Source organism: Dysidea avara, chromosome 8 (assembly GCF_963678975.1).
Source record: "Dysidea avara chromosome 8, odDysAvar1.4, whole genome shotgun sequence".
Classification (NCBI taxonomy): domain Eukaryota; kingdom Metazoa; phylum Porifera; class Demospongiae; order Dictyoceratida; family Dysideidae; genus Dysidea; species Dysidea avara.
In genome coordinates, this window is record NC_089279.1 from 25380001 (window position 1) to 25404949 (window position 24949).

Sequence of the window (24949 nt, forward strand, 5' to 3'; positions counted from 1 at the left end):
ATGAAACTACATAATTATACACATGGATGAATAATGTGACTATTGTGGTATTGCTGTTCTTGTTACTGCATTTTGGCTTTATTATGCATCTTGGATACATGATTACTTACATGTATGTACCACTCATATCATTTAGGTGCTGGCCATCGCATGCGAAGTCATAGCCTAACTTCTGGTCATTCCTCACTGCCTAGTTTGAGTACTCAGAACAACCAGAATCCACACAAACTTGAAGTAGGATCTGCTATACAATATGGTGATCCACCACAGTATGGAGTAATCAAGTGGATAGGAGTCCTTCCCAATTATAAAGGAGTAATGTATGCAGGACTGGATATGGTTAGTTGTTATACAGTAAGCAGTTTACTGATACTATATGCAGCTACATCTACCATTGTTATCCATGTGTCTATTATTCATTAGTTAAACATAAGTACATATTCACTTTATATTAGCTACACTGCACTTTCACTGTATCTAAATTACACTTGGGTTCTTATTTAGATACCATATTCACATACTGTATGCATAGTACATATTACATACATATGTACGTAGGTATATTATGTACTGTATTAAAATGTACTTTGTGCATACATATGTACATACACTACGTAGGTCAAAATAAATGTAACAGTGACCAACTGTATGGTATAGTTTTGTGCACATAATCCACTATTATTACTGTCGATTGACATACAACTGTAATAGGCCTTTGTAGTAATTAACACAATCTTTGCACTGTACATGGGCACATCAGCCGATATAAAATGACAGTACAACATGTTTTGTGGCAGTTGCCCAAATTTCTTTGTTGGTTGTTTGTGAACCTAGTGGCATAGTCTGCAAGACGATCCTGACTAACTGACTAGGCAAGCTGATATACTACAGCATGACTGAACTCTGAAACCTAAGCACAAACCTCTGTGGTGCAGTACAGCTCAAAGGTAACATCGCGAGTATACACATGCGAGTAATGCTTGCATCTTCTTGCGGGATCATTCTTTTGCAGTGTACTGTACAATACCTGTGGAATATCGCGTGGATATGCACTAGCCGCGCGAGAAACTTGCCACTCATGAGAACACTCGCTACTGAGTTTAGTAACTTCATACAACGCTTAAATCACATAAACATTTGTGATCGGTCCCACAATTATGTTCGTGCAAGCCTAGCTAGCTAATTATACAGTAGAATGCAATAAATGCACGCCTGGGCCCGCAGAACGCAATGGTGGAATATTTACGAAAATGAAAAAAAATCCGTAAATTCTAAAGCGCTTAATTGTTTCACAATGAAAGAAAGTGATAACACCAAAAACCTTGGCAGCACCGTGATCCCAAAAGCAAGAGGAGTTCCAAAATCTTTGTTTCGTGTCAGTACTCTCAAGGAGACAGAAGATATCAGCGTTAGTCTGCCTTGCGTTAGACGAGCAGTTCACTATCACTTTCTCACGTTCGTTTGCCTTCGCCGGTCCCCTGTGGACGTAGGAAAGGCCTGGAAGACAAAACTTACCCAACAATGGATTGCTTGTTCATGGAGAATTCGATGGTGCAAGTTGCATCTTGGTAGAGGACTGCATCTGTATGTTATGATCGTTTTATTAACGCCTGTAGTTTATTGTCACTGTACAAATTGATTTTTTGCTGTTAGCACTTCGTAGGCCCTTTGTAGCGCTGTAACTTCGAAATTTCTTGGCTTCTAGAGTTGAAATTTCAGTTGATCATTCCTTTAACTATCTAGATAAAGAAAATACGAATTAGAAAAATGCACTAACTGGGGTTCTGTGGCATTACTTGGCAACCAATCCATCTAGGTTTACGGTAGCTATACTGCTAGCTACAGCACTGACTGTAGTCCGTGACAAAGTCAAGGTCAAGTCAGTAGCTAAGTTACCAAGTATGCGGTAGCTACAACACAGGCATTGCAATAGGAGACTTCACAGCTGGCGGAACTGAGCCAGTGCCGCCTCCCAAGACTGTAGGTGAGACCTGTTATCTGGTCTTGCGTGACGCTCTCGAGTAAAGTTAGCTATCGTGGAGCATTACTGTAGCCTTGCTACATCCACACGGGTCACTCAAGCGCACGTCATTCGTGTACATGCGACGTTACCCATGAGCTGTACTGTACCATGGAGTTAGCAGTAATGGTACCCAATAAAGGCATGAGAGAACACCCTGTGCTGTTACGTATATGAGGATGAGTGACCAGGAGGAGAACAGCCTGCATGAATACACCACTGGAAGTTTTGATAAACAGAAGAGTTTCGACGAGTGGATGAGTCACTTTGAAATTGTGTCTGTTGTTAATGACCACAGGAAAGTCACTTGTGGTGTTTTTCACAACTGGCTCAACAATTGTACGTATGCAACCACAAAGAAAGTCTTGATCGAATGTTTTGATCCACTGAGCTAACAACAATTGTACATGGTAGAATTTGAAAGTTGAAGGAAAGGGACAAAGAGATGTGGGCAGGTTTTGCCAATGAACTGTTATTGTTGGCTTACACAAGAGGACGCTTGTGAAGTGTTGGCATTGAGTATATATTTGGACCTCTTCGCAGTTAAGCAATGTCACCCTAAGTCCATTTGAGATGCTGTCAGCAGTACCATTACACGAGCTACAACCGTACCTTTTCAAGTCAGCTGGTGATCGTCTACCCCAGCAGAGAAGGATGAAAATACATACATATTGAAACTCTCAGCACAATCCAGTTCACACAAAGGACGTGTTTGGTGTGATGCAAAAGTTTGTACGATTATAGTGCCGGACATCATAACTTTCCAAAAACGTAACGCGTTATATAATTTGGTTGACCGCTACGCATGGATATAAACAAAGCGCTGTAATTTTCATAGTGTTGGTCCTATGACTACGCAATTAGCATCACTTTACTCATGATGTAATAAGGACTAAAATGATACCTAGGGATTTACCCTACAATGAAAGTATGAAGACCAAAACACGCTGTAAAAATACATTTCAGTTTATATGCACGCAAATCCCCTACACACCTTTAGAAAATCATCCATAACTCATCACCAGTTGATCCTATTCATCCCAAATCACCGTTGGCTGATTCGCCATTCAATGGCGAGTAAGGCCATATACAGCTCACGTGACTGAAATGTTAATTAACATGGCGGACGAAACATGGAATTTAGCGTTGCGATAAAACCAGTCGCCGTTCTTTATCACTCCATAACAAGTAAGCCTCTGTTGTTACAGTGTGTATTTAGCCTTCCCTTAGTAGCCCAATGAATAAGCTTTCTTTTGATGTCTGGTATTAGGCTAATGGAGTTAGACAGGCCAAGTTACCTAGCCATAAACACGCATTCATCAAATATTTTTGTGTGGCTTTAAAGGTTAAGGCCGGTTCCTCTGTGTTTTAAAAGCTATAATTCCTGAACAAATTCGTTTTTAAAAATCTGTCTTACAATTTTTTGCATATGCAGCATTGTATATGTGTACCAAATTTCATGAGTATTGCTGGCTGTCTCACTGAGAAAAGTTGTCCTGTGTGTTATGCTTCAATTCACAATAGCATCAAGATAAATGAAGATATCAAAAATCTGTCTTACAAAAAGTTGGAGCTATAACTGTTCTCCTATCCCACCAAGATTTAGCTTTGTGGCGTACAGCTACAGGGAGAAAAGTTGAAATATGTAAAATGTTGAATCTGCTTGGTTATTACATCATTGTGCAAATAATTCACATTGGTATGGCTTCAATTTCCGGCTGTGTAACCACAATGGTTACATGCTCCACCTGTCCAAATTTCAATGACATAGACCAAACCCACATAAAGTTATGATTTTGCAAACTCAGAATACACGTTTTGGAAACTTATGATGTCCAGCACTATACAGCAGCAGGAAATAAGACCCCGAAGAGTTATTGATTTCAGTTCTATGTCTAGCTCCGTATCTTACTTTCTATTGTAAAAGTGTCGGCACATGCCGCCGTTGACGCCATTTAATGATAATCACATGAGTTTTACTCTTGCTTGCTTACACATTTTACAATCGCAGAAATTTCTGCTAGACTAATTTGGCTGGTTTGCAAATTTTAGGACTCATAGAAAAAACCTGCTATACGGCATTCATTGATTAAAAATGCATAATTAGAAAATGTGCACAGAGGGCATGGGCGTTAAATTGTGCAATTAGTGTTTTGTTGTCAAGGTGTAGTTTGTTGACAGTGATTTCCTGTAGTTAGTAATGCTTTGCTTGTACTGGACAGCAGTTTTGTTATTATTAGCACTTTACAGTGACCAGCACTGAAGGTCTGACAGCAACATGTGCTGCAGCCTTAGGATTACCTAACCTAATTTCAGGGAATTAGACCTAATGACTTGACTTACTGACTGACTGATAAGGTGTAACAGAAAAGGGGGGGAACAACATTGTAATTAGAGCACCAGCTGACTAATTACTCAACCAGTGGGGCGTGGCTTAACAGCTGCGCTGTGGTTAAGCTTATTTGTTCAGTGATTATAAGCTTATTTGTTTAGCAGTTTTAGCTCCACTGATATATTTCATAGCAAGACAGCAGCCCAGGAATTTAGTTAGGAATTGCAGTGCTCAAGAATGGCAAGTAATACTGAAGTAAATAATTTACTACCATGGATCAATGGAAAAGATGTGCCTGGTGCTAGTTTGTGTGGGAGAGACCCAACCACTTTAACCATTCCACAACTCAAGCGCTGGTTACAATGTTGGCAAGCCTCGTTAAAGGGAAAGAAACCTGATCTTGTTGCTTGGTTTGACAAAACTTAATTGGAAGTATAAGACATTGTGTCACAAATTATAGGGTAGCAGCTTACATCAGAAATGGGTGGGATAAGGATGTTGTGAACCCTGAAAGTTGTCAAGGTGCCACTGTTACTTTTTCATCAATGATTCCAGAAAGAGGCTAAAAGATGTATATTCAGGTAGGCAACCAGGAGATATTTTTGTTTTTACCAATGCACAAATGATCAGTTATTTTGCGGAGAGGACTCTTACAGATGGTGAATCAGCCAATGATGTGAAATCATTGAATAATTTTGCTATTCTAATAATTCTTCTAAAATCCCTATATATATATACAGGTATATATATATATATATTATATGAAAATTTTTTAATTGTTCCATTGCTCGTTCCACATGAATGCATAATAAGCAATTCGTCTAGTCTCAACAAGCTCTGAATTTCTTAGCTGTTCCTTGCCTCTCAGAAATGGAGGAATGTTTAAATTGACCCCAATTAGTGCCAAATCTTCCATAATGTCAAAGCCCCAATCAGCCCTAACACTGGCATTGCTTTCCAACAATTGCAACAAACTAGACTTTCTGGTGAGCTCCTTGTCTGAGATACTTCCAGGATAGAGATCTAACACAAATGTCACTGCTCCAGATGGTGATATTACAATTAAACCCTTGTAGGTATTATGATTTTTATATTTGGAAAATGTCAGTTGTAATTCTGTTATAGTAGGTTGTTCAACAAACACTTCTGTGGCATCCACAATAATTCTTGTGCATGGATACTTCTCTTTAAAGGGTTTAGGTATATTGAGCAACACAAGTTCCTTAGGAGGCCAAAGTGGAATGTTCTTTGAAAAAATTAAAAAAAATTAATCCAGGTTTTGAAGATCCTAGAAACAGTAGGCTGTGATATGCCAAAATGATTTGCTAAGTCTTTTCAAACAGACCCAATTTTAAACATACTAGCACAAGAAAAATTCATTGAGCGGTGAAAGTGCTCGTGGTCTTTCTTTATTTGTCTTCTTGGTATTCTCACTAGATGTGCTACCCCAGTAGTTCAGTTTCTCAACACATGGTCCTAAGAAACTAAAACAAATCATTAACAGGTATAATGATGAAAAGCCAGTGTAGAATTTAACTTTGCTGTCATCATCCTGAATATTCTCCATCCGAAAAGGCTGTTTCTTATGTAATGTTTGGCAAGCTTTCTCTGATTCTTGAAGTTTTTGTTTGTTTCTGATAAAGCCTCCTCCAGTTTTTGAAGATTTTGGCTTGTTAGATTGGTGTTCACTCCATTGTCAGTGTACATGTATTTCATTTGTTTGCGTTTTACTGTATTCTCCTTTTTTTGTAATTAATGGGTGGCGAACAGTTGGTCTGCATGGTGGTGGTGGTACGTACTGTGGTGTGGTTGGCAATTCTGGTAGCTTTAAAGTTGGATATTCATTTTTGTGTAGGCATCTTCTCTTTGCATTTTTGAAATGTTCACTGCAAATCCTGGTGGAAGTGTTAATAGGTAAGTCAGACCTACCTATCTTCTGTACCCTCACTTTCAGCAGTTTTTTTGTTGTGTAATGGCAAACCAAAATAGCTGTTGTTGGTCTCACAGTTTGACCTGTTGCTGCACTCAGGAACAGTACAGGAGTTAACCATAATTATCCAACAGTAGTAACTGTGTCTTCCAACAGAATACTGTGCAGCTATGGAGCTTAATGTCAACATATATATATCTAATCCAAAACAGCCAAGCTGTAAAAAAAGTGTGCGGCCCTCAGAAAGGCTATGGTGAAAAAAGATGTGAAATCCAAGGTGGCGGCCAAGAAATGGCTGTGATGGTAGGTTAATGGTAAAAATTTTAATAACGACAATTCAGGTGAATGTTTGTGCCGCTTCACAAAATTTACCTAAATTGTCATTATCAAAATTTTTACCATTAACCTACCATCACAGCCATTTCTTGGCCGCCACCTTGGATTTCACATCTTTTTTCACCATAGCCTTTCTGAGGGCCGCACACTTTTTTTACAGCTTGGCTGTTTTGGATTAGATTTCATTTCTTTTTGTATTTGTATACCCCAAAGCCGGCCTATGGCCAGCTTTGGGACTTTTTAACCTATGTTTTTTTCTTTACTACAGGAAGAAGAAAAGATGAAGTAGATGTACTTTAAATATTTTATCAGTAAATGTACAAATTATGTATACTGTATAATACATATGTGACCGGATTTGCAAAAAGGGGTCTTCCACACACATCCAATTTGCCAACTTTGACAATTGATAACTTCAGATTGGAAAGAGCTATTGCCTTGAATTTTGGACAGTGGTGCGCACTATAGCTGAATACGTGGTGAAATTTTCAGGTTAATATGTTACTTGAACACTGAGTTATGGTCTCCAACTGTTACGGAATTGGATGTGTGTGGAAGACCCCTTTTCGCAAATCCAGTCACATAATATTATATTGATTACAGAAATCTCCATGGTGGTTTCTTTGTAACTGACACTCTACAAGGTGACGTCTTCTAATTGATCTCTCTACAGGGTGAATTGTTGGTAGCTGAACAATCTACAAGGTAACTTCTTCTAGCTGATCTCTCTACAGGGTGATGTGTTTGTAGCTGAATTCTGTATAGGTGATTTGTTTGCAGCTGAGCTCTTTACAGAATGGTTTCTTTGTAGCTGAACTCTCTAAAAGGTAACTTCTTCTAACTGATCTTTCTACAGGGCAATTTGTTTCTGGCAGAATTTTCTACAGGGTGATTTCTTTGCAGCTGAACTCTCTACATGGTGGTTTCTTTGTAGCTGAACTCTCTACAAGGTAATTTCTTCTAGCTGATCTCTCTGCAGGGAGATTTGTTTGTAGCTGAACTATCTACAAGGTAACCTCTTATAGCTGATCTCTCTACAGGGTGATTTGTTCGTAGTTGAATTCTGTACAGGTGATTTGTTTGCAGCTGAGCTCTTTACAAAATGGTTTCTTTGTAGCTGAACTTTCTCCAAGGTAACTTCTTCTAACTGATCTTTCTACAGGGTGATTTGTTTGTAGCTGAACTATCTACAAGGTAATTTCTTCTAGCTGATCTCTCTACAGGGTGATTTGTTTGTAGCTGAATTCTGTACAAGTGATTTGTTTGCAGCTGAGCTCTTTACAGAATGGTTTCTTTGTAGCTGAACTCTCTACAGGGTGATTTGTTTGTAGCTGAAATCCCTACAAGGTAACTTCTTCTAGCTGATCTTTCTACAGGGCGATTTGTTTGTAGCTGAGTTCTCTACAGGGTGTTTGTTTGCAGCTGAATTCTCTACATGGTGGTTTCTTTATAGCTGAACTCTCTACAAGGTGACTTCTTCTAGCTGATCTCTCTACAGGGTGATTTGTTTGTAGCTGAACTCTCTACAGGTGATTTGTTTGTAGCTGAACTCTCTACAAGGCGATACTTCTAGGTGATCTCTCTACAGGATTCCTTGTTTCTAACTGAACTCTCAACAGGGTGATCTGTTCATAGCTGAACTTTTTACTGGCTGATTTGTTTGCAGCTGAACTCTCTAAATGGTGGTTTCTTTGTAGCTGAACTCTCTACAACATGACTTCTTCTAGCTGAACTCTCTACAAGGTGACTTGTTTCTAGCTGATCTCTCTACAGGGTGACTTGTTTCTAGCTGAACTCTCTACAGGTGATTTGTTTGTAGCTGAACTCTCTACATGGTGGTTTCGTTGTAGCTAAACTCTCTACAAGGTAACTTCTTCTAGCTGATCTTTTTACACTGCATATTTGTTTGCAGCTAAACTCTCTACATGGGAGTTTCATTGTAGCTGAACTCTCTACAATGTGACTTCTTCTAGCTGAACTCTCTACAGGGTGACTTGTTTCTAGCTGAACTATCTATAGGTGATTTGTTTGCAGCTGAACTCTCTACATGGTGGTTTCTTTGTAGCTGAACTCTCTACAAGGTAACTTCTTCTAGCCGATCTTTCTACAAGGTGATTGAGATTTTTGCAGCTGAACTCTTTACATGGTGGTTGCTTTGTAGCTGAACTCTCTAAAAGGTGACTTCTTCTAGCTGAACTCTCTACAGGATGATTTGTTTGCAGCTGAACTCTCTACGTGGTAGTTTCTTTGTAGCTGAACTCTCTACAATGTGACTTCTTCTAGCTGAACTCTCTACAGGGTGACTTGTTTTTAGCTGATCTCTCTACAGGGTGACTTGTTTCTAGCTGATCTCTCTACAGGTGATTTGTTTGCAGCTGAACTCTCTACATGGTGGTTTCTTTGTAGCTGAACTCTCTACAAGGTAACTTCTTCTAGCTGATCTTTCTACAGGGTGATTTGTTTGTAGCTGAATTCTCTACAAGGTGATTTATTTGCAGCTTAACTCTCTACAAGGTGACTTCTTCTAGCTGAACTCTCAACAGAGTGATTGATTGTTTGTGCAGCTAAACTCTCTACATGGTGGTTTCTTTGTAACTGAACTCTCCACAGGGTGATTTGTTTGTAGCTGAACTCTCTACAGGGTGATTTGTTTGTAGCTGAACTCTCTACAGGGTGATCTGTTCATAGCTGAACTCCCTATAAGGTATCTTCTTCTAGCTAATCTTTCTACAGGGCGATTTGTTTGTAGCTGAGTTCTCTACAGGGTGATTTGTTTGCAGCTGAACTCTACATGGTAGTTTCTTTGTAGCTCTACAATGTGACTTCTTCTAGCTGAACTCTCTACAAGGTGACTTGTTTCTAGCTGATCTCTCTACAGGGTGACTTGTTTCTAGCTGAACTCTCTACAGGTGATTTGTTTGCAGCTGAACTCTCTACATGGTTTATTTCTTTGTAACTGAACTCCCTGCAAGGTGACTTCTTCTAGCTGATCTCTCTACAGGGAGATTTGTTTGTAGCTTAACTCTCTACAGGTGATTTGTTTGCAGCTGAACTCTCTACATGATGGTTTCTTTGTAGCTGAACTCTCTACAAGGTAATTTCTTCTTGCTGATCTCTCTACAGGCTGATTTGTTTGTAGCTGAACTCTCTACATGATGGTTTCTTTGTAGCTGAACTCTCTACAAGGTGATTTCTTCTATAGCTGATCTTTCTACAGGGTGATTTGTTTGTAGTTGAACTCTCTACATGATAGTTTCTTTGTAGCTGAACTCTCTACAAGGTGATTTCTTCTATAGCTGATCTTTCTACAGGGTGATTTGTTTGTACCTGAACTATCTACATGATGGTTTCTTTGTAGCTGAACTCTCTACAAGGTAACTTCTTCTAGCTGATCTCTCTACAGGACAATTTGTTTGTACCTGAACTCTCACATGATTGCTTCTTTGAAGCTGAACTCTCTACAAGGTGATTTCTTCTAGCTGATCTTTCTACAGGGTGATTTGTTTGTAACAGAACTCTCTACAAGGAAACTTCTTCTAGCTGATCTCTCTACAGGGAGATTTGTTTGTAGCTGAACTCTCTATACATGATTTGTTTGCGGCTGAATTCTCTACATGATGGTTTCTTTGTAGCTAAACTCTCTACAAGGTAACTTCTTCTAGCTGATCTCTTTACAGGGTGATTTGTCTGTAGCTGAACTCTCTACAAGGAAACCTCTTTTAACTGAGCTCTGTACAGGGTGAATTGTTTGTAGCTGAACTATCTACAAGGTAACTTCTTCTAGCTGATCTCTCTACAGGATGATTTGTTTGTAGCTGAACTATCTACAAGGTAACTTTGTTCTAGCTGATCTCTCTACAGGGTGATTTGTTTGTAGCTGAATTCTGTATAGGTGATTTGTTTGCAGCTGAGCTCTTTACAGAATGGTTTCTTTGTAGCTGAACTCTCTACAAGGTAACTTCTTCTAGCTGATGTATCTACAGGGTCACTAGTTTGTAGCTGAATTCTCTACATGGTGGTTTCTTTGTAACTGAACTATCTATAAGGTGACATCTTCTAGCTGATCTTTCAACAGAGTGATTTGTTTGTAACTGAACTCTCTACAAGAAAACTTCTTCTAACTGATGTCTGAACAGGGTGAATTGTTTGTAGCTGAACTCTCTACAGGGTGATTTGTTTGTAGCTGATCTCTATACAGGTTACTTATTTCTAACTGATCTCTTGAATTCTGTTCAGGGTGACTGCTCTATTAGGATGACTGCTCTATTAGAGTATCTCGATCTCGCACTTGCTACACCAAGTTGGATTTCGTGTTATAACTCCGTGGCTTTAAGTCTGATTTTTCTACACCATTGAAGAGCCTTTCTAAGATGATAACTCCATCTGTACAGCGATTTTCAAAGCATTACCCCAAGTGGTTTATCTGGTAGGCGTGGCAAGCATAATAATAATAATAATAATAATAAAAATTAGCTAATCTCGATTGCGTAATTGTTACACACTGTTGATTTTATCGCTGTATCTTCCTGGTTTTTAGCTCGATTTCTTTCAAACCACAAAAGGTTTGAGGTTCAATAGATAACCTATTCACCCACCGATTTTCAGCTTCTTCCCATACGCGGTTTACCCTGTAGGCGTTACAACATATTGGTGTTATTTTCCGTGCATAATCGCTCATAACTCTTTGCCTATTTATGGTATTCCAGCCAAAGTTGGTACAGAGATGCGCCTTTATACCCCCCTTCTGTGTGCCAAATTTCAAGGCAATCGGATAACGCGTTCGCGTTTTATAGCAGTTTTTGTAAGTGTGCGAAAAGAGGAAGAAAAATAAGAAGAAGAAAAAAAAAACGAAGAAACTAAGCCAATTTTTGAAGTCGCATATCTCAGGAATGCCTGAAGCGATTTCGCTCAAATTTGGAATGTGGAGTACTGAAGTTGGAGGGAATGTACACAGCAAAATTTGTCTTGTTTCATCAAGGCAGCACAGAGCTACGGAGGTGCGAAAATTGCGTTTTCTTTCTTCCTGTCAATATACTCACGGGGTTGCGCGCCGGCTTCTTGGGCCGCACGACACACTACCGTGTGTCTTGATATATATATATATATATCTAATCCAAAACAGCCAAGCTGTAAAAAAAGTGTGCGGCCCTCAGAAAGGCTATGGTGAAAAAAGATGTGAAATCCAAGGTGGCGGCCAAGAAATGGCTGTGATGGTAGGTTAATGGTAAAAATTTTAATAACGACAATTCAGGTGAATTTTTGTGCCGCTTCACAAAATTTACCTAAATTGTCATTATTAAAATTTTTACCATTAACCTACCATCACAGCCATTTCTTGGCCGCCACCTTGGATTTCACATCTTTTTTCACCATAGCCTTTCTGAGGGCCGCACACTTTTTTTACAGCTTGGCTGTTTTGGATTAGATTTCACTTCTTTTTGTATTTGTATACCCCAAAGTCGGCCTATGGCCAGCTTTGGGCCTTTTTTAACCTATGTTTTTTTCTTTACTACAGGAAGAAGAAAAGATGAAGTAGATGTACTTTAAATATTTTATCAGTAAATGTACAAATTATATATGCTGTATAATACATATGTGACCGGATTTGCGAAAAGGGGTCTTCCACACACATCCAATTTGCCAACTTTGACAATTGATAACTTCAGATTGGAAAGAGCTATTGCCTTGAAATCTGGGCAGTGGTGAGCACCACTATAGCTGAATACATGGTGAAAGTTTCAGGTTAATATGTTACTTGAACACTGAGTTATGGTCTCCAATGTTTACGGAATTGGATGTGTGTGGAAGACCCCTTTTCGCAAATCCAGTCACATAATATTATATTGATTACAGAAATCTCCATGGTGGTTTCTTTGTAACTGAACACTCTACAAGGTGACTTCTTCTAATTGCTCTCTCTACAGGGTGAATTGTTTGTAGCTGAACGATCTACAAGGTAACTTCTTCTAGCTGATCTCTCTACAGGGTGATGTGTTTGTAGTTGAATTCTGTATAAGTGATTTGTTTGCAGCTGAGCTCTTTACAGAATGGTTTCTTTGTAGCTGAACTCTCTAAAAGGTAACTTCTTCTAACTGATCTTTCTACAGGGCAATTTGTTTCTGGCAGAATTTTCTACAGGGTGATTTCTTTGCAGCTGAACTCTCTACATGGTGGTTTCTTTGTAGCTGAACTCTCTACAAGGTAATTTCTTCTAGCTGATCTCTCTACAGGGAGATTTGTTTGTAGCTGAACTATCTACAAGGTAACTTCTTATAGCTGATCTCTCTACAGGGTGATTTGTTCGTAGTTGAATTCTGTACAGGTGATTTGTTTGCAGCTGAGCTCTTTACAAAATGGTTTCTTTGTAGCTGAACTTTCTCCAAGGTAACTTCTTCTAACTGATCTTTCTACAGGGTGATTTGTTTGTAGCTGAACTATCTACAAGGTAATTTCTTCTAGCTGATCTCTCTACAGGGTGATTTGTTTGTAGCTGAATTCTGTACAAGGGATTTGTTTGCAGCTGAGCTCTTTACAGAATGGTTTCTTTGTAGCTGAACTCTCTACAGGGTGGTTTCTTTATAGCTGAACTCTCTACAAGGTGACTTCTTCTAGCTGATCTCTCTACAGGGTGATTTGTTTGTAGCTGAACTCTCTACAGGTGATTTGTTTGTAGCTGAACTCTCTACAAGGCGATACTTCTAGGTGATCTCTCTACAGGATTCCTTGTTTCTAACTGAACTCTCAACAGGGTGATCTGTTCATAGCTGAACTTTCTACTGGGTGATTTGTTTGCAGCTGAACTCTCTAAATGGTGGTTTCTTTGTAGCTGAACTCTCTACAGTGTGACTTCTTCTAGCTCAACTCTCTACAAGGTGACTTGTTTCTAGCTGATCTCTCTACAAGGTGACTTGTTTCTAGCTGAACTCTCTACAGGTGATTTGTTTGTAGCTGAACTCTCTACATGGTGGTTTCGTTGTAGCTGAACTCTCTACAAGGTAACTTCTTCTAGCTGATCTTTTTACACTGCATATTTGTTTGTAGCTGAGTTCTCTACAGGGTGATTTGTTTGCAGCTGAACTCTCTACATGGGAGTTTTATTGTAGCTGAACTCTCTACAATGTGACTTCTTCTAGCTGAACTCTCTACAGGGTGACTTGTTTCTAGCTGAACTCTCTACAGGTGATTTGTTTGCAGCTGAACTCTCTACATGGTGGTTTCTTTGTAGCTGAACTCTCTACAAGGTAACTTTTTCTAGCCGATTTTTCTACAAGGTGATTGAGTTTTTTGCAGCTGAACTCTTTACATGGTGGTTGCTTTGTAGCTGAACTCTCTAAAAGGTGACTTCTTCTAGCTGAACTCTCTACAGGATGATTTGTTTGTAGCTGAACTCTCTACGTGGTAGTTTCTTTGTAGCTGAACTCTCTACAATGTGACTTCTTCTAGCTGAACTCTCTACAGGGTGACTTGTTTTTAGCTGATCTCTCTACAGGGTGACTTGTTTCTAGCTGAACTCTCTACAGGTGATTTGTTTGCAGCTGAACTCTCTACATGGTGGTTTCTTTGTAGCTGAACTCTCTACAAGGTAACTTCTTCTAGCTGATCTTTCTACAGGGTGATTTGTTTGTAGCTGAATTCTCTACAGGGTGATTTATTTGCACCTTAACTCTCTACAAGGTGACTTCTTCTAGCTGAACTCTCAACAGAGTGATTGATTTTTTTTGCAGCTGAACTCTCTACATGGTGATTTCTTTGTAACTGAACTCTCTACAGGGTGATTTGTTTGTAGCTGAACTCTCTACAGGGTGATCTGTTCATAGCTGAACTCCCTATAAGGTAACTTCTTTTAGCTAATCTTTCTACAGGGCGATTTGTTTGTAACTGAGTTCTCTACAGGGTGATTTGTTTGCAGCTGAACTCTACATGGTAGTTTCTTTGTAGCTCTACAATGTGACTTCTTCTAGCTGAACTCTGTACAAGGTGACTTGTTTCTAGCTGATCTCTCTACAGGGTGAATTGTTTCTAGCTGAACTCTCTACAGGTGATTTGTTTGCAGCTGAACTCTCTACATGGTTTATTTCTTTGTAACTGAACTCCCTGCAAGGTGACTTCTTCTAGCTGATCTCTCTACTGGGAGATTTGTTTGTAGCTTAACTCTCTACAGGTGATTTGTTTGCAGCTGAACTCTCTACATGATGGTTTCTTTGTAGCTGAACTCTCTACAAGGTAATTTCTTCTAGCTGATCTCTCTACAGGCCGATTTGTTTGTAGCTGAACTCTCTACATGATGGCTTCTTTGTAGCTGAACTCTCTACAAGGTGATTTCTTCTATAGCTTGTTACGATCACGACTAATTCATCATAACAATGTTAAACACATATACTACAGTCATACAGTATAGTTACATCATCAATCATTACGTAATCAGTCATAGAATACATCACTATGTTACACCCTCCTTTCCAGATATACAAAACTAAATAACTAACAGGTGTATACAACCAAAACCTATACAATCGACTTTAAAATCAAAACTACAACTAAGTCAAAATAAACACAACAACTTACTCTACATGTATGCATAAAGTCAGTCAGTAGTAGTCATCACAAAATCTAGCAGGAGGTCGTACTATTCGGCCACTTCTTGTACGTTTCTCATTACATGTTGGAACTCTAGCTGGTGGTTGCTCTGGATGTGGCATCTGATTATTGACTGCTGGGGCTGAGTCTTCAATAGTAAATGAGTCATCCAGATTGGTAGTTACATCTGGGGGATTCTGAATAGTTTTCTTTAAGTGTCGCCTGTTACGTCTCAGCAATGTTCCATCAGCAGTCTTGATATTGTACGACCTGGGAGCAGGATGGTGACTGAGTACCACGGCAGGCTCCCATGATTGTTTGCCTTGGTACCGAACTACATCATCAGGCTGCAATGTAGGTAAGTTCTTGGCTGTCTTATCGTAGTGCTTCTTCTGGGTGTTTTGTCTAAGTTTAAGTTTGCTCTTAGTATTTGCACTAACATGTGGCTGTAGCATCGGAACAGTCATTGGAAGAGTTGAACGCAGCCTCCGACTCATTAGTAACTGTGTGGGGGATTCTTGCAGTCCAGTAATTGGAGTGTTTCTGAATTCTAACAAAGCTAATTGTTCATCTTTCATCCCCTCTTTAGCCTTTTTCAGTAATGTCTTTATGGTTTGGACATTTCTTTCTGCAAGACCATTTGACTGTGCATAGTTGGGACTGGAGGTGACAACTGAAAAATCCCATTCTTTCGCAAATTGCCTGAATGCTTTGCTGTTAAATGGCATGTTATCAGCTACAAGAGTGTTGGGAATGCCATGTCGGGAGAATATCTGCTTCATCTTGTTTATGGTTGCTTCAGCTGTCTTACTGTTCATACGAACTACTTCTGGATATTTTGAGAAATGGTCAACAACTAACAGATAATCGTTTCCGGCAAAAGAGAAATAATCAGCACCAAGTTTCTCCCATGGACGATTCGGAATGTCATGTGGTATCATTGGCTCTTTCTGGTTTCCCTTGCCGTACTTGTTGCATACTGGGCATTTCCTCACTTTATTCTCAATGGCTTCATACATTGCAGGCCAGTACACACATACTCTAGCTCTAGCTTTGCATTTCTCTATGCCCATGTGTCCCTCATGGATACACTTCAAGATTTCTTGCCTCATGGTAGATGGTATCACAATTCGGTTGTTCATGAAAATGAGGTTTTCAGCACAGCATAGATTGTGCCTAATTTTCCAGTACTCACGAAGTGATATGGGTACACTAGAAACATCCTCTGGCCATCCACTTCTCATCAGTGCCAGTAACTGCTGTAGCTGGTGGTCTGTAGCTGTTGCTACCTGGAGTTGGGACCTTTTCTCTTCAGATACAGGAAGATACTCTATCATGGCATGTATTGCAAACTCTAAGTCTTTGCTCTGAGTTGAGTCATCAAGGTTGGTTAGATATGCTCGTGACAGTGTGTCTGCTATATGCAGGTCTTTCCTTTTACATACCTGATATATAGGTCATAATTTTGGAGTTTAAGTAGCATTCTCTGAAGTCTTGGTGAAACTTTGTACAGTGGTTTGTGTACAATGGATTCTAGTGGCTTGTGGTCACTCTGTACTTTGGTTTCGAAGCCATAAATGTATTGGTGGAATTTCTGACAAGCGAATACTATGGCCAACAGTTCCTTTTCAATTTGAGCATAGTTACACTCTGCAGGATTAAGGCTTCTGGAGGCATAAGCAATAGGTTTGCCTTTCTGTAGTAAACATGCTCCAAGACCATGTTGACTTGCATCAGCTTGTATGGTGCTGGTGACGGTTGGATCGAAATAGCTTAATACAGGAGCTGTGGAGAGGACTTCTTTGATGTTTGTGAGGGCTTTTGCTTGCTCTGGACCCCAGGTGAAAAGTATGTCAGATTTAAGCAAGCTTCTTAGGGGTGCTGTGATGGTGGAAACATTTGGGATGTGAGCTGCTAAGAAGTTGATCATACCTAGTAGGCGTCTGATACCTGCTTTATCAGTGGGACTAGCCATCTCGACAATTGCACTGACTTTCATTGGGTCTGGTTTAATCCCTTCTGGGGTGACCATGGTTCCTAGGTATCTAACTTCACTCACACGTAATTGAAGTTTGTCAAAGTTAAATTTGATGTTTTTCTCTTTGGCTCTCTCAAGGACTTGTTTGAGAATTTGGTCATGCTCTTCAATATTCACAGCTGCTATGATTATGTCATCAGCCACAATATGGATTCCATTGATGCCTGAGAAGGCTTCTTCATTCTTTTTTTGAAACACTTCACTGGCTGATTTAATACCAAAGGGCATTCTAGTGAATCTGTACCTACCAAATGGTGTGTTGAAGGTGCATAGCAGTGAGCTTTTCTCATCTCATTGCACTTGCCAATAACCATCTTTTAGGTCTAGGGTTGAGAAAACAGTTTTGCCTGCAAACTCACTAGCAATTTCTTGCATTGTTGGGATCTTGTAATGCTCACGCTTTATTCCTTTGTTCAGGTCTCTTGGGTCAAGGCAAAGTCTTAATGAGCCATTCTTCTTTTCTACTATGACCAGGTTGTTGACCCAGTCTGTTGGTTGGTCAACCTTTACCAAAACACCTGACTTCACATTTTTGTCTAGGGCATGATGCAACCTTTGCTTTAGTGAGTGTGGGACTCGCCTAGGTGGGTTGACAACAGGTGTGCAATTAGCTACCATGGTGATGTGGTACCTCCCAAGGTTGCCAAGTCCTCTAAAACAGCTAGGATAATTGTCTCTGATGGCATCCTTAGTCAGCAACTCAGATTTCAGGGCATTCACTCTCTTGACTAAGCCAAGTTGTACACAATCAGTTAGACCCAGTATTGCTTGTGCATTTACTGGTGCAACATAAAACTTAACGTCACACACCTTACTGTTACCAGTACAGGTAAGTTTGCATGTACCAGTAGGTTTAATGGAAGTACCACCATAGGCACTCAGCTTCATGCTTGTGGTTTTGAGTGGGGGTTTTATTTGTAACTTATTGTACAAATGCAATGGTAACACACTCACTTCTGCTCCAGTGTCCAGCTTTACTGTCAGCTTATCACGATTGCCATTGGCTAGAATGTCAGTGAGCCATGCAGAAGATTTCTTGATACCTTCAATCTGTAGTGGGCTTAGAGCAAATTCATCAGATGATTGATAAGAATCACTCTCGTTGTCTGAGTTCAGATCACTTTGTGTGCTGTGGTCAGTCTCTTGTATTTCATGGAGTTTTCGTCTCAGTTTGGTGCCAGTTCTTGAGTCGCGATCACTTTTGAATGAGGTTCTCTGTGGTTTTGTACTATATTTGTGTCTTGGTAGGGACGTCTTGTTGCGGCACACTTTAGCAAAATCGTGCAATTTGTGGCATATTGAGCATTTTTGTCCATATGCTGGGCAATCTTTCGGTTTGTGTGTCTGTCCGCATTGTCCACAGTAGGTAGGTTTTGAGCCACTCCGTCCTTTCATAGTGTGTACATTCGGACTGTGCGAAGACCGAGTCATATCTTTGATTTGCTGTTTCGACGATTCTGAATGCTGAGCTATCTCTATCGCTTTGCTGAGAGTCAAGGATGCTTCGCGAAGAAGTCTCTCTTTCAGGGAATCATCGGTCAGCCCGAAGACGAACTTGTCGCGAATTAGTTCCTGTCGCACAGCTGCAGGCCAGCCTTCTTTGTTGTACTCGCACGTGTCTATCTTGACTTTCAGTCGCGTTAGGTACGCGTCAATGGATTCACCCTCTTCTTGTCGAAGGCTCCAGAATGTATATCTCTCGTAGATAATGTTCTTGCGCGGCGAGCAATAGTTCTGAAAGGCTTCTAGCACTTTATCAAATTTGTTTGCATCTCCTTCGGAGGTCCACGGCAACGTCTTGTAAATTTCTCGTGCTTCTTTGCCTACATAAGACAGCATTATGCCAATTTTGACAACAATGATTTTTCTGGATTTAGTAGTGTAACAAGAATGATGTCATCATTAAATTTACCTACCCTCGAAGGAAGAAGAAACAAGTCTAAGATAACTACAATGTATAAGATAATTAATGGCAATCTAAGTATACCCACAAATGATCTAATACCTAATCATCGTCCATCAAGGGAAGGTTATTATAAACAGCTTGACACTATGATTGATTCTTATAAATTTTCCTTTTTCCCTTCTACAATCAGACTCTGGAACACACTCCCCCCCTTTGTAATTCACTCCCCTACCTTAGATGAGTTTTGTACTAACCTGAACATTCATTATGATCACACCTGTGCACAACAATCTTTTTGATTTCTGCACAGTAACAAATATAATAATAATATAATAATAATATAATTGACTTCGTCACCCTTTTCGGTTGATTCAGTTCCTGCAAGGAACCATTGCAGCTGCTCTGCAAACTCTCGCCAGTTTTGTGCGACATTTCCTGTGAAGGACAAAGGCTCTGGTGGCTTGCAAAGAATGGACATCTTTACAACAGCACTTCTGACACCATGTTACGATCACGACTGATTCATCATAACAATGTTAAACACATATACTACAGTCATACAGTATAGTTACATCATCAATCATTACGTAATCAGTCATAGAATACATCACTATGTTACATAGCTGATCTTTCTACAGGGTGATTTGTTTGTAGTTGAACTCTCTACATGATAGTTTCTTTGTAGCTGAACTCTCTACAAGTGATTTCTTCTATAGCTGATCTTTCTACAGGGTGATTTGTTTGTACCTGAACTCTCACATGATTGTTTCTTTGAAGCTGAACTCTCTACAAGGTGATTTCTTCTAGCTGATCTTTCTACAGGGTGATTTGTTTGTAGCAGAACTCTCTACAAGGAAACTTCTTCTAGCTGATCTCTCTACAGGGAGATTTGTTTGTAGCTGAACTCTCTATACATGATTTGTTTGCGGCTGAATTCTCTACATGATGGTTTCTTTGTAGCTGAACTCTCTACAAGGTAACTTCTTCTAGCTGATCTCTTTACAGGGTGAATTGTTTGTAGCTGAACGATCTACAAGGTAACTTCTTCTAACTGATCTCTCTACAGGGTGATTTGTCTGTAGCTGAACTCTCTACAAGGAAACCTCTTTTAACTGAGCTCTGTACAGGGTGAATTGTTTGTAGCTGAACTATCTACAAGGTAACTTCTTCTAGCTGATCTCTCTACAGGATGATTTGTTTGTAGCTGAACTATCTACAAGGTAACTTCTTCTAGCTGATCTCTCTACAGGGTGATTTGTTTGTAGCTGAATTCTGTATAGGTGATTTGTTTGCAGCTGAGCTCTTTACAGAATGGTTTCTTTGTAGCTGAACTCTCTACAAGGTAACTTCTTCTAGCTGATGTATCTACAGGGTCACTAGTTTGTAGCTGAATTCTCTACATGGTGGTTTCTTTGTAACTGAACTATCTATAAGGTGACATCTTCTAGCTGATCTTTCAACAGAGTGATTTGTTTGTAACTGAACTCTCTACAAGAAAACTTCTTCTAACTGATGTCTGAACAGGGTGAATTGTTTGTAGCTGATCTTTCTACAGGGTGATTTGTTTGTAGCTGATCTCTATACAGGTTACTTATTTCTAACTGATCTCTTGAATTCTGTTCAGGGTGACTGCTCTATTAGGATGACTGCTCTATTAGGATGACTGCTCTATTAGAGTATCTCGATCTCGCACTTGCTACACCAAGTTGGATTTCGTGTTATAACTCCGTGGCTTTAAGTCTGATTCTTCTACACCATTGAAGAGCCTTTCTAAGATGATAACTCCATCTGTACAGCGATTTTCAAAGCATTACCCCAAGTGGTTTATCTGGTAGGCGTGGCAAGCATAATAATAATAATAATAATAATAAAAATTAGCTAATCTCGATTGCGTAATTGTTACACACTGTTGATTTTTTCGCTGTATCTCCCTGTTGTTTAGCTCGATTTCTTTCAAACCACAAAAGGTTTGAGGTTCAATAGTTAACCTATTCACCCACCGATTTTCAGCTTCTTCCCATACGCGGTTTATCCTGTAGGCGTTACAACATATTGGTGTTATTTTTCGTGCATAATCGCTTATAACTCTTTGCCTGTTTATCGTATTCCAGCCAAAGTTGGTACAGAGATGCGCCTTTATACCCCCCTTCTGTGTGCCAAATTTCAAGGCAATCGGATAACGAGTTCGCGTTTTACAGCAGTTTTTGTAAGTGTGCGAAAAGAGGAAGAAAAATAAGAAGAAAAAAAAAAACCGAAGAAACTAAGCCAATTTTTGAAGTCGCATATCTCAGGAATGCCTGAAGCGATTTCGCTCAAATTTGGAATGTGGAGTACTGAAGTTGGAGGGAATGTACACAGCAAAATTTGTCTTGTTTCATCAAGGCAGCACAGAGCTACGGAGGTGCGAAAATTGCGTTTTCTTTCTTCCTGTCAATATACTCACGGGGTTGCGCGCCGGCTTCTTGGGCCGCACAACACACTACCGTGTGTCTTGATATATAGTTACGTAATTAATTTGTCAATGTAGACATATTTTAGCATAGATATATTATAGATAAAGTGCATTTATTTATAGTGTTGCACTGGTAATTGGATTGGTTATTGGAACACCATATATCGGCTGTGCTTTTTGTATATCAGTATCGGATTGGCACAACCATAAAAACAGCAGCAGATACAGATACAGATCAAGACACACGGTAGTGTGTCGTGCGGCCCAAGAAGCTGGCGCGCCACACCGTGAGTATATTAACAGGAAGAAAGTAAACGCAATTTTCACACCTTTGTAGCTCCGTGATTCCTTATCCGATTGAAACCAAAGTTGCTACAAAAGTGCCGGCTAGCTAGGGGAGTCCACATTCAAAATTTGAAGAAAATCGCTTCAGCCATTTCTGAGATACAAACGGCCAAACTTTGGGTTTTTTTTCTTTGTTTTGTTTTCTTCTTCTACTTCTTCTTTTCGCACACTTTGCAAAATCAGCCATAAAACACAAATTCGTGCTCCGATCGGGCTGAAAGTTGGGCCACTGAAAGGGCTCATTAAGGCGAATCTCAGTACCAAGTTTGGTAGCAATCCGATGAACATTCATGGAGATATGACCGATTATTTGCGTAAAATAAGGTCGAAGGTCTGTCACGTCTACAGGGTAAACCGCTTGAAGGAATGAGCTGAAAATTGCTATGTAGATGGAGTAACTATCGTAGGAGTGCCTTTTTGTTGTTTGAAAGGAATCCAGTTAAAGGCTATCGAGATATGACATAAAGCCCAACCTGTGTCACAATTATGCGATCGATTTTTATAAATAAAAAAAACTATTAGTTTTCACGCCTACCAGGCAAACCGCTTAGAGCAATGGGCTGAAAATTGGTGTGTAGCTGGAATAATTATCATGGAAAGTCCTTGCAGTAGTACAGAAGAATCGGAGTACAAACCACTGAGTTATGATTCCAAAGCCAACTACGTGTAGCATATGGGAGATCGAGATACTCTTATAGAACAGTTACCCTAATAGAGCATTCAGCTACGTTTATAACTTACTCGATTATAGAATTATATTACATTGCAAGTTATTCGGTATGGAGTTCAGCTACAAAAAGTTAATCTTATAGACAATTCAACTACAAGCAAGTCACCCTGTAGAGAGTTCAGCTACAACAAGTCACTCTGTAGAGAATTCAACTACAAACAAGTCACTGCGTAGAGGGTTCAACTACAAAAAAGCTATCCAGTAGAGAATTCGTCTAGATCAGCTACAAACAAGTTACTTTATACAATATTCAGCTACAGGTAAGTCACTCTGTAGAGAGTTCAGCTACAAACAAGTCACTCTGTAGTACGAACAAGTCACTGTGTAGCTGGAGAGTTCAGCAATCAATCAAAAAAGCCACTCTGTAAAGAGTTCAGCTATACAAACATGTTATAACTCTATAGAGAAAGTTATAACTCTATAGAGAGATCAGCTAGAAACAAGTCATCCAGTAGAGAGATCAGCTACAAGACATGACCTTATAGACAAGTCAGTTACAAAGAAACTACCATGTAGAGATTTCAGCTGCAAACAAATCACCCTGTAGAGAGTTCCAGTCATCCTGTAGAGAGATCATGCAGCTAGAAGGATCACCTTGTAGAGAGTTTAACTACAAACAAATCACCCTGCAGATAGTTCAGCTATGAACAGATCACCCTGTAGAGAGATCAGCTAGAAGAAATCACCTTGTAGAAGCTACAAGAAGTTACATTATAGAGAGATCAGCTAGAAGAAATCACCTTGCAGAGAGTTCAGCTACAAAGAAACCATCCAGTGGAGAGTTCAGCTACAAACAAATCTCCCTTAGAGAGTTCAGCTACAACCACATCACCCTGCAAGGAGTTTAGCTACAAAGAAACCATCATGTAGAGAGTTCAGCTGCAAACAAACCACCCTGTAGAGAATTCAGCTACAAATAAACGCCCTGTAGAAAGATCAGCTAGAAGAAGTTACCTTGTAGAGAGTTCAGCTACAAAGAAACCATCATGTAGAGAGTTCAGCTTCAAACAAGTCACCCTGTAGAAAGATCAGCTAGAAGAAGTTACCTTGTAGAGAATTCAACTACAAAGAAACCATCAAGTTGAAAGTTCAGCTACAAACAAGTCACCCTGTAGAGAGATCAGCTAGAAAAAGTTACCTTGTAGAGAGTTCAGCTACAAAGAAACCATCATGTAGAGAATTCAGCTACAAACAAGTCACCCTGCACAGATATCAGTTGGATACAAGTTACCTTATAGGGATCAGCTACAAACAAATCACCCTGTAGAAATATGTGTTGGAAATAAAATCATCTTTCATTGTTAAATATACAAATATTTTTAATCAGACAAAAATCTGTTAACAACATTTCTTCCTTTGTTCCAATATTCCTGCAGAAAAGAAAAAAAAAAACAAGTTAGAAGGAAGCACCAAAGCCAGTTAATGGCTGGCTTTGCGACTTGCAATACAAAAAGAAGTGATATCTAAACCAAAACAGCCGAGCTGTAAAAAAAAGAAGTGCGGCCCCCAAAAAGGCCAGGATGAAAAAAGATGTGAAATCCAAAGTGGCGGCCAAGAAATGGCTGTGATGGTAGGTTAATGGCAAAAAATTTAATTACGACAATTCAGGTGAATTTGGTGTTGAATCCTAGTGGAGGAGGCAACGCAAATTCACCTGAATTGTCGTAATTAAAATTTTTGCCATTAACCTACCATCACAGCCGTCCATTTCTTGGCCGCCACCTTGGATTTCACATCTTTTTTCATCCTGGCCTTTTTGGGGGCCGCACTCTTTTTTTACAGCTTGGCTGTTTTGGTTTAGATATACATATCTAATCCAAAACAGCCAAGATGTAAAAATGTTTGGTTTAGATATAAACATCTAATCCAAAACAGCCAAGCTGTAAAAAAGAGTACGGCCCTCAAAAAGGCTATGGTGAAAAAAGATGTGAAATCCAAGGTGATACCGCCATACCGTCTGGGCACTATGGCCTTCCTGTAGGCTTGTTTCATTCCATATTTAGAAGGTAACCAGACATGTGACAATGTTTGTAGGCAGGTGCTGATGTAGTCAGCTAACCAAACTATGTAAACAAGTTTGGTTGTGGTTATTTGTACCTGAGGTTTGCTGAGCTACCATGGGTATTTGGTGCTTTTGTTGAGGTAAATGGCAGTTACTTTGCCGCATTTTCTAATTACTCATTTTTAATAAATGAATATTTTCCATTGTTACGCACCTTCGGTTTCGAGTCATATCTCCACGATCTTTATTTTTATTACTTTATCTTTATCACGATAATAGAA

General features: G+C 39.6%; 1 protein-coding gene across 1 annotated transcript in view; it reads left to right on the forward strand.

Annotated features, from left to right (window-relative positions):
- LOC136264051 (ubiquitin carboxyl-terminal hydrolase CYLD-like) overlaps positions 1 to 24949 on the forward strand; it is a 167849-nt gene that overhangs the window by 60045 nt on the left and 82855 nt on the right. The window contains exon 9 of the mRNA XM_066058733.1: positions 137 to 339. Within this exon, the coding sequence (XP_065914805.1) occupies positions 137 to 339 (203 nt within the window). The remainder of the gene's footprint in view (positions 1 to 136; positions 340 to 24949) is intronic.